Source organism: Cervus elaphus, chromosome 31 (assembly GCF_910594005.1).
Source record: "Cervus elaphus chromosome 31, mCerEla1.1, whole genome shotgun sequence".
In the NCBI taxonomy this organism is placed as follows: domain Eukaryota; kingdom Metazoa; phylum Chordata; class Mammalia; order Artiodactyla; family Cervidae; genus Cervus; species Cervus elaphus.
Genome location: NC_057845.1, coordinates 29576599 through 29594192, shown reverse-complemented (window position 1 = coordinate 29594192; position 17594 = coordinate 29576599). Strand labels below are relative to the sequence as shown.

The following is a 17594-nucleotide window of genomic DNA, read 5'->3' as shown; positions in this document are numbered from 1 at the left end:
TTTCCTTAAGCTTTCATCCAGGTGTATGGGGGAAAAGTGGTTTCCCAGTCCTTCATGTTCTCATCACATTTTAAGCAGAATATTTGTTTCCATTTGTATTTCCAGCCTTAGTCCTATGACTTCTCCTAGTAGTCACTCAATAAACATAAATAAATGGAGGAGAAGGCCATTTAGTTATTTAAAGTATGTGGATTGTCCCCATAAACAATATAAAATGAAGTCTTTATACTTTAAAAAGACAGTAAACCTTTTGAAATTATTTGCAGGATATGAATTAAGAAAATTGAAGTTAAACAATAAGTTCCTGTGTTATTTCAGCAGAAATTGACAATTTAAGTTGAAACTAGTTTTTCAGATGTCTCCTCTTACTATTAAGAAAGTGTAAGTAGACCAGAGATCAGCTGTCAAGGCCCATGAGCCAAACTCTGCCTGCTGCTTATTTTTGTAAAGGTAATTGGAACACAGGCATACTCATTCAATTACCTATTGTCTATGGCTGCTTTTGAGTCTTAATGGCAGATTTAAGTAGTTGAGACTGAGAAAGTAGCCCACAATACCTAAACTATGTACTGTTGGCCTGTACAGAAACTTTACTCATTCATGAAGTAGACATATAAAGTTTTATATCTTCCTAATTGGGGCAGTACTTTCTTTTAAATTGGCTGTTGAGCAAATAAAATAAATACCAATGAAAAAACCAGAACCAAAATGTAACACAATAAGAAATGAATAACATTAATTTAAGGATAAGTAAATCCCTTGTCAAGTATATTCAGTTCAGTTCAGTCTCTCAGTCATGTCCTACTCTTTGCAACCCCATGGATGGCAGTAGCCAGGCTTCCCCATCCATCACCAATTTCTGGAGCTTACTCAACTCATGTCCATGGAGTCGGTGATGCCATCCAACCATCTCGTCCTCTGTCATCCCCTTCTCCTCCCACCCTCAGTCTTTCCCAGAATCAGGGTCTTTTCCAATGAGTCAGTTCTTCACATCAGGTGGCCAAAGTTTGGAGTTTCAGCTTCAGCATCAATCCTTCAAATGAATATTCAGGACTGATTTCCTTTAGGATGGACTGGTTGGATCTCCTTGCTGTCCAAGGGACTCTCATGAGTCTTCTCCAACAACACAGTTCAAAAGCATCAATTCTTCGGCGCTCAGCTTTCTTCCAACTACCCTTTCCATTCATGTCCAACTATCACTTCCATTCATGACTCTGGAAAAACCATAGCTTTGACTAGATCATGGACCTTTGTTGGCAAAGTAATGTTTCTGCTTTTTAATATGCTGTCTAGGTTGGTCATAGCTTTTCTTCCAAGGAGCAAGCATCTTTTAATTTCATGGCTGCAGTCACCATCTGCAGTGATTTTGGAGACCCCAAAAATAAAGTCTCTTGGTATTTCCATTGTTTTCCCATCTATTTGCCATGAAGTGATGGAACTGGATGCCATGATCTTAGTTTTCTCAAAGCTGAGTTTTAAACCAGCTTTTTCACTCTCCTCTTTCACTTTCATCAAGAGGCTCTTTAGTTCTTCGCTTTCTGCCATAAGGATGGTGTCATCTGCATATATGAGGTTATTGATATTTCTCCTGGCAATCTTGATTCCAGCTTGTGCTTCATCCAGCCTGGCTTTTCACATGATGTACTCTGCATAGAAGTTAAATAAGCAAGATGACTTTATACAGCTTTCACTTACTCCTTTCCCAATTTGGAACCAGTTTGTTGTTCCATATCCAGTTTTAACTGTTGCTTCTTTGCCTGCATACAGATTTTTCAGGAGGCAGGTCAGATGATCTGGTATTCCCATCTCTTTAAAAATTTTCCACAGTTTTTTGTATGTCAAGTATATAACAATATGAAAATTAAAATACATTGAAAGCTTCTAGCAATTGTAGCACATTTGGGCTCCCAATTTGTGTTTATTTTATATGAATGAATAAAAGAATAAGAAAATGAGTGAAATAAACAAATTGAAGATGAAACTGATAGATTAATTTCATAATTTTTCTCCCAAGATGTACCGAAATAGTATGGAAGACTTATTTCATGCTTTAAAGATCCACGTAATTCCATCTTGTATTAAAAATTATCAGGAATATACAAAAAGATGTAAGTTACCTAATTCTTCCTAAAAGCAACCATACACTGAATTTTAAACCTGATAAAAATTACAAATATGAACATATGAAAATAGTTTAGACTTTAAAATAGGTTTATAAAGAAAAATATTTTTCTAAAAGTGAAAATAATTGCACAATAATAGGGTGAGGAGATTATGGTTTAATCTCTGTGTTTCTCTATATATTCTTCCTGTCAATAAATAATCCTTGGTATTAGTTAGCTATTTTTAACCATAAATCATTCCAATTAAGAGACCTTTTCTGCTGCTCAGGGTGTTTCCGAGTTACCTGCCCCATTTGTCAACTATTATGTTTTCATATAAAACAAACTTGTTTTAGATTAGATTTCAAATATAATAAGAAAGTAAGTTCTACATTTTAAGAAAAAGTTGTCAGTTTGCTGCTGAAAGGGAAAAAGGTCCATTGTACTATATTTATGTACATGTTTTATGTACATAAATAAAAGTGCATATACATATAAATGATTTCTAAGAAACTCTTCCATTCTTTTAAAACAGTAAAGTCATGACATACAAGTCATTTTTAAAAACTCTGTTAGTATTCTAATAGTTTAATCTAAGATTATGGGATTGTATGAAATCATGTGTGTGAAACTTATGAAAATTGTCAAGCATTACAGAATTTAAGGAATCTGTCATTCAGTTTAAAAAAACCCATTGTTTAAATCCTTAAAAAAGGCCATTAGTATTTTCAACATTATAACCCATGTTATTCTAATTTCTAATGCTTAATATTAGCAAATATTCAGGTAGCTTATCATGAGCTTTTCACCAAGCTATTTTATAAATAATAGAAACATAGATTCATGAGTTTTCTCATGTGTTTCACCAGCTTACCTTCAGCAGAGATAGTGACTATTGGGAAATACATGGAATTAATACTAGTTCACACACTTCTCCTGTACTGTTTTTGTGAAATCACGTGTTATTCTAGCATAAATGACAACTGCCTAGTACCTATTCTTTGCATTTACATCAGTGACTTTTATTTTATTAGGCTCTCGTTGGGGATAAGACATTGGCGTTTTGGTTGATGGATGCTGAAATGTATACCAACATGAGTGTTCTGACCCCATTTACTCCCGTTATCGATCGTGGGATACAGCTTCATAAGATGATTCGACTCATTACTCACGCACTCGGTGGAGAGGGGTATCTCAATTTCATGGGTAAGTATTAAGTGAACTTATATCCAATCTGTGCTTAAAATGTTAACCAATATTATATATGACACAAGTCATGTAGAATATTGTGCTGTAGCTGTTCATGTTTAAAATAGAATATTATAATTTTATTTCTGTAAAACACTCTCATGTGTAAACTGTAAAAATTAAATTAAGATTATTGTTATACTAATATATGATGCAAAATTAGCCTAATGGCTGGTATCTTCTTTAATATTGTTGTCAATAAGTGGGGTGAACTTTTTTTAAACATAGAATTTTTATTCTGAATTTAATCCTTCTGATTTATTTCATTATCGTAGTGTTTGCACATTAAACATAGAAGGATATAATTGTCATGTCATAGCAACATACTGAGCTAATATTATTGGTCTTCTTTGAGGTAACTGTACACTGGTACATTTGTATCATAAATGTGGAAACCAAGGCCCAAGGTATTGTGATGGACAAAAAAGAAACTTATTGAAAAAATAGGAAATATGACTATTCAGAAGTCATTGTTGTCTGAAGAATCTTGAATTATAAAATATACAATCAATTAGCACTGTTTTCTGTTCTGTTTGGTCAACCACAACCATTTGACTTTTAGGAAATTTTACCAGTTTTTAGGGTAGAGAGAGCTGGAAAGACTGGGGAATGCATATGGGAGCCTGACTTAATTTTCTATAATAAAAGGCTTAGAAAGTGAAAAGTGAAAGTCGCCCAGTTGTGTCTGACCTTTTGTGACACCATGGACTATACAGTCCATGGAATTCTCCAGGCCAGAATATTGGAGTGGGTAGCCATTCCCTTCTCCAGAGGCTCTTCCCAACCCAGGAATCACTTCAGATTAATTAATTTCTACCTGGAAATTTTATTAAAAAAATCTCTGATGGGACTTATAAAAGCCTCTATCATTTGCTATCTTGAGACTAGGAAGTTAAATCCATTAAAGCACATACCATATTTTCCCTGCACAACCTGTACCTTTTGGTACATCCCTCTCCTCTCCGGATCACCAAATCTGTTAATATTTCCAACCTGTCAAGAAGTGACCCTCATGACCTTGAGATTGCACTTTGTCTTCCAGGCACCAACCTGGGCTTTCTGGGTGGACTTTGCAGGCATTGTATTCATAAGTAAAATCAGCCTCAGTTCCTTAAAGGCAGCTGGTCCTCCCAGACACAGTGAACATCATTCACAAGTACAGCCTTTCCTAATAGAGAAACAAAATCAATTATGACCTCTGAGTTCATCTTGTTGGTCCTGCCATTAATTCTTGAAGCCCACTGCATCCGAGAATTCTAGTAATCCAGACTTAGTTTATTGCTTTAGTCTGGAAGTTGTGTAAGCATTGTCAGCTCAGAAGCCTGTACTGAAGAGCTGAGAGTATCAGTAGTTTGTAGTTCCTGATAGAGTTTTTTTCCTGAGACTCTCCTTCGTTGAAGACAGTTCTAGCCCATAGCATGTAACATAGCATCTGAATAAAACAAAACTATCTGCAGATAACAGAGACTTAATGTCCCTAGTTAATTGAATATTGATAACTTTCAGATAAAAAATGTCTGAAGAAAGTTCATAATGAGAACTATTTCTTGAGTCTTCGTATTAATATTTTTCCTGAAGGTAAAAATGGATCATGGACAGCTAAGATCTTAACAAATCTCCAACAATTTCATAAATTCTTTGAAATGTTTATATGAATATCATTTTAACTGTATATATTTAACCGAGGGCTGACTGAACTGCTTTTCTGTTTTGGAAACTCTTCCCATAGAACTTTCAATAGTAACCCAACTAAATAAACATAATTATCTATTAGTGTCTCTCTTATAACATCTGTAAAATGACCATATTTGTGGTATCAAATATAATTTTGAGATTATTCTTTGATATAGGACTCAAAGATATTTTGAAGTTTTCTTCCTACATTTGTCCTTCATTTTTTTTTCATTTATTTTTATTAGTTGGAGGCTAATTACTTTACAATATTATAGTGGATTTTGCCATGCATTGACATGAATCAGCCATGGATTTACATGTGCTCCCTATCCCGATCCCCCCTCCCGCCTCCCTTCGCATCCCATCCTCTGGGTCTTCCCAGTGCACCAGCCCTGAACACTTATCTCATGCATCCAACCTGGGCTGGTGATCTGTTTCACCCTTGATAGCATACTTGTTTCAGTGCTGTTCTCTGAGATCATCCCACCCTCGCCTTCTCCCACAGAGTCCAAAAGTCTGTTCTGTACATCTGTGTCTCTTTTTCTGTTTTGCATATAGGGTTATCATTACCATCTTTTTAAATTCCATATATATGCATTAGTATACTGTATTGGTCTTTATCTTTCTGGCTTACTTCACTCTGTATAATGGGCTCCAGTTTCATCCATCTCATTAGAACTGATTCAAATGAATTCTTTTTAATGGCTGAGTAATATTCCATTGTGTATATGTACCATAGCTTCCTTATCCATTCGTCTGCTGATGGGCATCTAGGTTGCTTCCATGTCCTGGCAATTATAAACAGTGTCCTTCAAATGGCTTATAATGTTTAACTCCAACAGAATGGTTTTTAAAAATTTCTTCTGGCTCAATATCTTATCTAAATCTAGCATTTCTCTACTAACTTTGAAATCAGTAATCTCTAAAATCTTTATGATTTCTGATTATTGATGTTTTATGAAATTTAGTATTTTCCCATGAGCTCTCATGACTTTACATATTGTTTTTTCCACTTTCTGATCGTGGCACTCTCCTGCCTCATGGCTTTAATGCCTGCAGTGTCCTCCAGCTGACCCGTGGGCCTTGCATGAATGGTCTCCCATGGCTGTCCCCACTGAGGCCCTGCTCCAGCCAAGTAGACTTTCTTTCATTCATTGAATGCACCAACCTCCTTCCACTCTGAACTCTGAATATTTTACTGTTCTCCCCTCTTGGACTCATTCTACTCAAACACCCCCTGCTAACCTGACAAAATCCTTCATCTGCAAATCTTGTTTCCTTAGGAAAGCCTTTTTCTAAATCCTCAGACTTTACTAGTTTTACCTATTATACATTTTTATATACCCTATTGCTTACCTTTTTTGGCACATAAAAAATTATATTTAAAACATTATTAAATATGTGACTGCCTTGGTAAATTTAAAGCGAAATGAAAATTGGGGACTTATTCACTTAAGACTAGTAGCAATTAGCATAGGCTCTAGCACATCACAAGGCTTTCATGTTTTTCTGAAAAAAGATATTTTGTATATTTATATATATGTATATGTGTATATATAATTACCTTGTAATATTTTTAGCAGTGGTTCATTAGTTGCAATCACCACTTGTAGTTTTAAGCAAAGTTATTTTTTTCAAGTGGCATGGAAGAAATAAATTTTTTAAATGATCAGTTAAAGAAATTTAAGACCAAGGAGCAGCAATCTGGTTGTTTACTCATGTTTTAGGCATTCTAAAACTTGTTAGTTTTCTAGAATTTTATTTTTATTTCCCTCTAGTAGAGAGAGAATGAGTTAAAAGAAGAAAACAACAACACATTTTTGTATTTTTTCATTTAAATATGTTTACCTAAATTTGTCAGGCATTTAGATATGTGTTCTGCTTATCAAAAATCATTAAGATCAGTGTAAACTTTTCACAATGATACCAGTTTGGTGGATTTACTTTATTTTGTTTGTTTTTGTCTTATATACTCCTAATTTTGTGTTTCAAAAAATTCTTTCACTCTGATAATGGCATTTGCAGCAACATGGGTGGTCCTAGAGATTACCATAGTGAGTGAAGTAAGTCAATATAGAGAAACACAAATATCATCTATCTCTTATTTGTGGATTCTAAAAAACCAGTACAAATGAACTGATTCACAAAGCAGAAATAGAGTCATAGATGTGAAATACAAACTAAGAATGGGGAATAAATTGGGAGATTGATATTGACATATACTCGCTACTATATATAAAACACGAAACTGATAAGAATCTACTGAATAGCACAGGGAACTCTACTTGATATTCTATAATGGCCTATATGGGTAAAGAATCTAAAAAAGAGTGAGTATATGTGTAACTGATTCACTTTGCTGTATAGCTGAAACTAACATAATGCGGTAAATCAAATACATGCCAGTAAAAATTAATTGAAAATTTTTAAAAGCAGAACATTTATTCTTTCTCTCTCTCTTAAACACAATAAATGTAAAGTTGTATTGTTGAGTCACTCAGTCATGTCCAACTCTTTGTGACCCTGTGGCCTGCAGCACACCAGGCTTCCCTGTCCTTCACCATCTCCAGAGCTTACTTAAACTCATGTCCATTGAGTCAATGATACCATCCAGTTGTCTTGTCCTCTGTCATCTCCTTCTGTTTTCTAAAAAGAAAGAAAGAAATCCACTCTGGTTGAAGTAGGGGAATGCTTGCTTTTTTTTTTTTTTTTTTTGGCTCACTAGGTTATTTTAATTATAAATAGATAGGTTTATATTTCCTATCATCATATGAAGGAATCATATCATCATATGAAGGAATCAAGTATAAAATGGAGACCAGAAATAGCTGAATTATTTGCATGTTTTTACATCCTAAGAGTTGTAATTATAAATATTAGTAAAAGTAAATTTATATAGACACAGCATGCTATATTGTCTAAGACATTTTCTTTGCATCATCTAAATTAATCTTCATAAAAGTTTTCTTTCTTTTTTTTTTTTTTTAATACAGTCTTAGTTGCAAAGAAATGTGAGGTTAAAATTAGGGGAATACTCAGATATCTAGGTAGATGTCCCAAGCCCAATTTTACTAAAGCTGCAACTCGGACAGGAAAAGTAACACACCTAACATTGTGCAACTAGAAAATGAGAGCAGCTGATGTCTTCTCTTTTATTTCCTATTTGAGAAAAGTAGCAACAAAATTATTGTTAGATCATATATAGGTTAGCTACCAAAATGCGGTTAATAAATATGTTTCTGGGGAAAAGTAGAGCATTGTGATTAAGCAAGTGATCTGGATGGGAACCCAGGCTTAGCTGTGTGAGCTGAGTAAGGGGCATCATAACCCTGTGCCTTTGTTTGCTCAGTAGTGGAATGGAGTAGTGCCCGCCTCAGAAGATTGTTTTCAGGGTGAAAATGATTTAATATGTACACAAGCCTTAGCATATTAGCAGGCACATAGCTCATAGTTAATGTTTATTTACATTTAATTTAACTCTAACTTAGATTTACTATTACTATTTTTATCATTATTATTAGCTATTCCATTAAATATATGGGTTCTAAATGCTGATATTCCAATTTCATCCAGGAGTGCCTCTTTAGGATCTCATCTGATGGTACATAGTTTAATATAAAAGCATCATTGAATATTTAATTCATTTCCTCTAAAAATATCAGTAAAATTAGTAATTCTTTGTTAAAAATGAAATGACATTTCCTAGGTGGTATTGTGTGGTTCACAGGACTGGAAATGGTCGGTTTTCATTCCAACCCCAAAGAACAATACCAAAGAATGTTCAAACTACCTGACAATTGCACTTATTTCACATACCAGCAAGGTTATCCTCAAAATCCTTCAAGCTAGTCTTCAGCAGTACATGAACTGAGAGCTTCCAGATGTACAAGCTAGATTTAGAAAAGGCAAAGGAACCAGAGATCAAATTGCCAACATTCATTAGATCATAGAGAAAGCAAAGGAATTAAAGGAAAACTTCTACTTCATCAACTATGCTAAAACCTTTGGCTGTGTGGATCACAACAAACTGAAAAATCCTTAAGGAGATGGGAGTATGAGGCCACCTTACTTATCTCCTGAGAAACCTGTATGTGGGTCAAGAAGCAACAGTTAGAACCGGACATAGAACAACTTACTGGTTCAAAATTGGGAAAGGAGTACACAAGGCTATATATTGTCACCCTTCTTACTGAGCTTCTATGTAGAGTACATCATGCAAAATGCTGGGCTGGGTGAATCACAAGCTGGAATCAAGATTGCCGGGAGAAATATCAACAACCTTGGATATACAGATAATACCACTCTTATGGCAGAAAGTAAAGAGGAACTAAAGAGCCTCTTGAAAAGGATGAAATGAAAGAGTGAAAAAGCTGTCTTGAAACTCAACATTTAAAAAAAAAAAAAAAAACTAGATCATGGGATCCAGTCCCATCACTTCGTGACAGATAGAAGGGGAAAAGTGGAAGCAGTGATGGATTTTATTTTCCTGGGCTCCAAAATCACTGCAGATAGTGACTATAGCTATGAAATTAAAAGATGCTTGCTCTTTGAAAGGAAAACTATGACAAACCTAGGCAGTGCGTTAAAAAGTAGAGACATCACTTTGCCAACAGTGGTCCATCTAGTCATGGTTTATCCAGCAGTCATGTACGGATGTGAAAGCTGGACCTTAATGAAGTCTGAGTGCCAAAGAATTGATGCTTTCAAACTCTGCTGCTGGAGAAGACTCTTGAGAGTCCCTTGAGATCAAACAGTCAATCCTAGGGGAAATCAACTCTATATATTCATTGGAAGGACTGATGCTGAAGCTGAAGCTCCAGAACTTTGGCCACTTGATGCAAAGGGTCAATTATTTGGAAAAGACTCTGATACTAGGAATGATTGAGGGCAGGAGGACACGGGGGAGACAGAGGATGAGATGGTTAGATTGCATCACAGACTCGATAGATATGGATTTGAGCAAACTCCAGGAGATAGCGGAAGATAAAGGAGCTTGGTGTGCTGCAGTCCATGGGGTCGCAAAGAGTCAGACGTGACTTCGCCGCTGAACAACCACAGTTACGTGGTTAATTATATAGAAATTAAGCTGTTTCTGTAGTCAGTCTCACTGAGTTAATATGGCTTGTTTGTTTTTCATTCATGGTGATGTTTTTTGAATGTTGTTGCTAAAACATCTTACTTTGCTCTCATGTATGAAGAGGTTTGATGGTTGCCTGGATTCTTGTTTCTAGGATAAGCCAATATGATGTTAATCAGTTAACATTTATTATATTGTTTCTGTGTATGAGTGTGTGTGTAAGCATTAAGTTAAAACTTAATATGTTTTTCTTACATACCTGTGCTCAGATTTATTTCACACAGAAGTAAGGGCGAGGCAAGTGAGTAAGAGAGAGACAGAGAAGACCCAGAGAGAGAATCAGTGTGAGAGAGAGGGGTAGAGAAAGCAGATTGATATAAGGCAAGTTCTGTTTAGAAAGTTAGTGAATTTGAGATACATATCAATTTAAACTATATTTTTCATATATTCATAGCACATTATAAAATGTGTTCTAACACAATTTATTACATTCTTTTATGCTTCAGACATTTATATGTATCTACTACATGCCATGTATTGTTAAGTGGTGGATATTCCTAGGTGAAAAAGACTTCTTGCCATCAGGGTCTCAAAACCCAAGAGGAATCCAGACAAGTAAGAAGACCAGTATGTCTGTCCTAGTACATTCACTCACTACAGTGATAGAGATAAGCAGAAAATGTCATGTGAATATATAGGAAATTGGATTAACAAATTGCATTCTTGGTGGAATTTATGAGCTGCATCAGTCAGACAAACTTAGAAGAGTAGAAAGACACAAAAAAGCCATACCACAAACTTAGGAAAAGTCCAAGAAGGAGTAGGACTGAATTAACAGAGTAAGATTAAAGTCAGTTGGGAATATTAAACTTCAGATAAATGAAGAAACTGGGGCCCGAGGAAATCAGTTTGGAGATCATTCATTGACTGGCAAGTTTAATGAAAAAATGTGGTTTTCAATCACTTTAAAACATCATAAAACTCTTCAGTAAGAAAGGCCTGGTATTGATTGATGGTTTAATAGCATTACGTTTTTTTTTTTTAATCTACTTATAATATAACTAAAAGGAGACAGATTAAAAAAATAAGATGTGGTTATTGATAATCTATGTGGATATATCTATGCTATTTGTAAAATCAGTGGTTATTTAATGTTTTATTTTTGGTAAAAAATAAATATAGAATGAAAAACATCTGCTTTACACATAGGGTTACCTCAGTAAATATATGTTGCAGGCATACCTTATTTTATTGTGCTTCACAGATATTATGATTTTTAGAAAATGAAGATTTGTGGTAACCTTGCACTAGCAAGTCTATGAACACTGTTTTTCCAAGAGCATTTGCTCATTTCCTGTATCTGTCCCATTTTGGTAAATATTGGAATATTTCAAACATTTTTGTTATTATTATATTTGTTATGGTAATCTGTGACCAGTGGTCTTTTTTTTTAATTGAACTATAATTGATTTACAATGTTAGTTTCAGTTGTACAACATAGTGATTCAAGATTTTTACATATTCTGTTCCTTTAAAAGTTCTTACAAAATAATGGCTATATTTCCCTGTGCTGTACAATGTCCTTGTAGCTTATTTATTTTATACATAGTAGTTTTTTATTTGCCACCCTTATTTTGCTCCTACCCCTCCCTTTCCCCACTGGTGATCACTAATTTGTGAATCTGTTTCTGTTTTTTTTTTATTCATTTGTTGATTCATTTTTTCAATTCCATATATAAGTGATAATATTTGTCTTTCTTTTTCTGACATTTCACTAGGCATAATACCTTCTGGGTCCATCCACATTGTTGCAAGTGGCAGAGTTTTGTTATGTTTGAGTAATATTCCATTGTGCCTGTATGTATTTATAAATACACACATATTTTTTATATCACATCTTCTTTATCCATTCATCTGTTGATGTACACTTAGGTTGTTTCCATACCTTGGCTATTATAAATAATCCTACTGTGAATATCAGAGTGCATGTATCATTTCAAATTAGTGTTTTCATTTTCTTCAGATATATTCCCAGGACATATGCTGATAGTTATATCAGCATATATGTATGATATATGATATATGTGTGATAGTTCTATTTTTAATTTTCTGAGGAACCTCCGTCTGTTTTCCATACCCACAGTGTATTTGGGTTCCCTTTTCTTCACATCCTCGCCACCATTAGTTGTTTCTAGACTTTTTGATGATAACCATTCTGACAGGTATTTGGTGATATCTCACTGTGGTTTTGATTTGCTTTGATATTACTACTATTGCAGGAAGGGGGATCCCTTCCAGGGCCTGAAACTGGGCTCTTGTCTAACAATCGGAAATGAATTGTCCGAGGAGACACATGTGCTGACAAAGCAAGAGATTTTATTGGGAAAGGGCACCCGGGTGGAGAGCAGTAGGTAAGGGAACCCAGGAGAACTGCTCTGCCTCGTGGCTCGCAGTCTTGGGTTTTATGGTGATGGGATTAGTTTCCGGGTAGTCTTTGGCCAATCATTCTAATTCAGAGTCTTTCCTGGTGGCGCACGCATCGCTCAGCCAAGATGGATGCTAGCGAGAGGGATTCTGGGAAGTGGACAGACACGCGGTGTCTCCTTTTGACCTTTCCCCAACTCTTCCAGTTGGTGGTGGCTTACTAGTTCCGTATTCTTTATCAGGATCTCCTGTCATAAAACAACTCATGCAAATGGTTACTATGGTGCCTGGCCAGGGTGGGCGGTTTCAATCAGTGTGCTTCCCCTAACACTACTACAACTTGCTGAAGGTTCAGATGGTGGTAAACATGTTTTAGCAATACCGTATTTTTTAAATTAGAATATGTACATTGTATTTGGAAATATTGCTATTGGCATAGACTACAGTATAGCGTAAATTAACTTTGGTATGCCCTGAGAAGCTAAACAATCTGTCTCACTCACCTTACTGCCATGTTCATATTATGGAGGTAGTCTGGAACTGAACCCACAATATCTTCTAGGTATGCCTATACTTGTTTGTAAATAAACTGCTAAAGCAGTTCAAAGAAGAAAATGAGGATAATCATATAATTTGTCCGGTTTTCTGGTGATTCTCAAATTATCTTAGATGTGCTACCTTTTTCTAACCCAGTCAAAACTGAGGTAGAGGGTGTGGTCACATGGCCTAGTCATGTGACTTGTCAGGAATTGCTGTAGAGAGGTACGGCCAGGCAGGCAAATGGGTTACTATGTCCAGTAATCGTGTGCTAGGGGAAAAAAAAATGCCAATATTGATACTGCAGTGTTGGTGCTTTAATGGACCGGAACCTGGTGGTCTGGAGTCGACGATGAAAGAGTGAAAGAAGTAAAGAGGCCAATATTCCCTGGGTTAGGCAGCCGGCTTCCGCACTTCAGGGAATCAGTCAGAAATAGAGAGAGAGGAAAAAAAGAAAGAAAGAAAGAAAGAAGGACACGGGGACCCAAGCTCTGATGGAGCAAAGGTGTTTTAATCAACAATGTGTGTGCATATATACTGTCTTACAAGGTGGTTATTCTCAGCAAAGATAAAGATTAAAATTCCAGACTTACAAAACATAAGACAATCCCTATCAAAGACAGAGTTGCAAACAATCACCTTTTACCTTATGGTTCATAAGAAGGAAGAGGGTACTTATCACCACAATGAGAAATGCCTGGATTCCTCAGCCCGGGAAAGGCAAGGCCTGCCTCTCCTCTTAATTCCTGAATATTCAGGAATTAATAAGAGCCAGAGGGTTCCTGACAGATCCAAAACAGCACACAGGGAGCCTCTTGCTAAATGCTTCCTGACACTGCAGTATTAATTACAGATACGGTTGACCCTTGAACAGTGCAGGTGTGGACTGCAAGAGTCCACTCATATATGAATATTTAGGACTATCAGTTCAGTTCAGTTCAGTCACTTAGTCGTGTCCGACTCTTTGCGACCCCATGATTCACAGCACGCCAGGCCTCCCTGTCCATCACCAACTCCCGGAGTTTACTCAAACTCATGTCCATCGAGTCGGTGATGCCATCCAGCTATCTCACTATACGATAAGTGGTTGGTTGAATTTATGGATAAGGAGAGACCATGGATATGGAGGGTAAGTTATTAGTGGATAAATTGAGTTATTGTTCAAGAGTTAAGGGTAATACCAAAATAATGCAATATTATTTAATCATTTTTTTATATTTGAATTTCAATAATGATATGTATTAAAGTATTGTCATTGTTAATTTAGTTCCAAGTAGGTTTCTATGAAAAATAATTTTCTGGCTCTTCAGAAAGCCCTTGGTAATCCTGTCCTAGACTGGGCAATGGTGAGAAGAAAGTTACATTGAACAGCTAACTCCAAATATTTTCATTTTCATGTAACCAGATTTCTTATGTAATAATGAAGAAAATCTTTTTAAACAACTTTTTTTTTTTGTAAAGACTGTAATCTTATTATTGAGAGCTTGCTGCTAGTTTTGTTTCAAAGGAAGCTGTTTTGGTTTTCCCTTCTGATTTGACTCCATTTTCTTGAGTTTCATCATGTATAGATAGAGATTCAAATGCAGAATGATCTGAATCACTTTCAGTTCTGTCATGTTCATATTCCACTCCTTCAGAAAGCCTTTGAACTAAAATAAGAATCTTTCTTGCAACAGAAGCTTTGCTTTCTCAGTTTTCATTTTTCTTTTCCTCTTGGGGATTCTATGTTATAGAAGAACATTTTCTAATGAGTACACCTTCATTCTATTTTAAATTTTAATGCTGCATATAACTCTCAGGGTATATCTCAAAACATAAATGATTTAAATTTCTCATTTAAAAAATACTGAACTAGCAGAGTTAAATCAACAAAACTAGCAATATTTCACTACTATAATATGGCATGGTAGTCTAGAAAGCTGAAAAACCATGTTGTAATCATAAAACACATATTCCCCATCACATCAGCTGTTAATGCATAAAACTGAAATGTCAAAAGTAATCTGGAATCAATGGACTCATTGATTTGTTCACACGTTTATTTATTCATTCATTCAGTTAAATTCATTGTTTCCATGTCAGTTTCTAGATGGAAATACAGATTGGTTGTAAGCAGAGTTGTGTGAAGACAAAGAAGTTTTCCTTGATAGCTTTTATATTATCGGTGAGGTCTTTGAGAGTGGAAAGAATAAGAGAAAAAAGGACTTTGAGAGAAAAATAGAACTATGAAACAGACATCTTCAAATTGTAGTAGGATATCTGGTTAATACTTAATGCTCATTGATATTTGTAATCAAGATTATAAATCAAATCAGCCTTTTGATTGTGTGACTTTTTTCTTTTTTTCTAGAAGACCATGGTTGATCAAGTGTTGAAATTTTGTCAATTATCTGTCAAAAAAGGGAAAAGTTTTGAAAGCATTAGAGAAGAGCTGATATAATAGAGAACCCATAAATCAGTGGATCTCTAGAATGACCTGGGGAGTTTCAAGAAATACTATAAATTGGATTGGTCTTGGCTATAGCCTACAATTTGGAAATGTTTAACGATTCCTTAAGGATAAGAAGTGAAGAGAGAATTCCAAGAGGAAAGTTCTCTGATTCTAGAACAGAAATTATAGAGGGCGCAGTACAAGAATGTAGAAAGAAGAGAGGGGAAGTTGGGACAGGTGGGGGGTATGTGGTGTATCCAACTGTCAGTGAAGGGCCAGTGAAGAACCAGGAGGCTGGCCTTGGACTTCCCGTAGCAAACATGGCAAACAGGAATGTGGCTGCTCCTGGAGTTTTCCTAGTTGGTATTGAGAAGCTTTTGCAAACAGAAATTTTTATAAAGAGATAAAATTTAAATGAGAAGGCTTTTCTACGTTTCTCATATTGTTTTCTCTGTTTATAAACCAACTAAAGTCATGACCATGGAGGTAACTATTTTTTATTAATAGTGTGGTCATCTGATAACATGTGCATATGTTTTTATTACTTTCTTGTTTAGGAATCTCATTACCATGTTGTTATTCTAGTTTCTGTAATGAGTGGTACCTGCAGAGAATGAGGCATAATTACAAACTGGCAATTTTCTCTCTTAGCAGTATTATAAATTTTCCATTACTAAATTTGAAGGATTTTCTCAATATGATTATATTGTATTTTGACATTTGAAATTCTGTGGGACATTCTTTAATGAATATGTTACATTCTCCCTAAAACCATAGGGAGAGTTGGATGGATTTTGTGTCAGTCTGCATTCAGTGATAGCTACATTATACTTCAGTGTAAAATGTGTGATCCTACTTCAAATCTTCCATCTGTGATTGTTTAGTGTCAAACTTATAAATTCTTCTTTCTTTCTGATAGATAGGAATACAATAAAAATTTAAATGTCTTCCTGCTAAGTGCTGGAATTGAAGCAGTTATAAGAGGACAAAATACACTCTACTGAACAGTAGGAGTGCTAATTTTTGGCATTTTCTCTTAGCTTGTTGAAACAAGTTTGCTGAATGTAACACTCCTAGAAGAAGTCTATAAAACTGAGCTTTGAAAAACTGCAAAATTCTCAATATGAGCAGTTGTAAATGGCCTGCACGCCTGTTAAAATGCTCAAGGACGCAAATATAATCTATTTTTAAATGGCACAGACTTAAAAGTAATGGGCCTGACTTGATTCACAGCACACTGATAACCAATTTTGGCTGGCATTTAATGACAACTTTCCATGAGGATGACATGGGGCTAAGAGTTACCCGGGGAGCTTGAAAATACTCAAACCTGAGTTTCATGAAACTTTCACACTAGAATCAGTGATTGTGAGGCTGGGACATTAGTGCTTTTTAAAAAATCTCACTAAGTGATTTTATTTTGTGGAGTTGTAACATAACGATCTACTGATTGGAGGAAAATACAAAAATGAAAGTTGGGTCAGAGACAGATCCAGACTGTGCTGGGTTCAGTGGGAGCTAGCTGAGGGATTCACCTGTTTATCTCCCCACATGATTTAAATACCCTGGTCCATATAGGAAGTGTTCTTTCTGCCCAAAAGAACCTTCAAGTCCTTGCTGATGATCATAATCTGGAGAAAGAGTCACTTTAGCGAAGCTTCACCTTAACCTATTGGAGAATGTTTCTGATATAACTTATCTACATTTTTCTTTAGCCCAGTCACATCGACAAGTTGAATAGATCACACCCTTTACAAATGGGAAAAGGGTCTACCAGTAATCTGGATGTTGAGAAGGAAAATAAGCAATTGAACTTGTATGTCCTTAATTCTTTCAGTTTTGATCTCAGGGTAGGATACTTTTATGGTCCCTGCCTTTCTTCCTTGGGGTCTGTGTGGTTATCAATGGTGTTGTTGGTCTTAATGATTCTCCCTAAAATACTGTTCAGCTAGACTGAACTCATACTAAAATTCTCAAGAAAGAATTAAAGCAATAAGATGAGACCTACATCCAGTCTTCATCCATGGAAGCAAGGTCTGCTGCTCTGTGGTCATTTGCATCTAAACCTTTCACACCAGAAGCAATAATTTTTTTTCTCTTT

General features: G+C 35.5%; 1 protein-coding gene across 1 annotated transcript in view; it reads left to right on the top strand.

Annotated features, from left to right (window-relative positions):
- Positions 1 to 17594, top strand: part of GBE1 (1,4-alpha-glucan branching enzyme 1) — a 290669-nt gene that overhangs the window by 211048 nt on the left and 62027 nt on the right. Inside the window, exon 12 of the mRNA XM_043892923.1 lies at positions 3137 to 3308. Within this exon, the coding sequence (XP_043748858.1) occupies positions 3137 to 3308 (172 nt within the window). The remainder of the gene's footprint in view (positions 1 to 3136; positions 3309 to 17594) is intronic.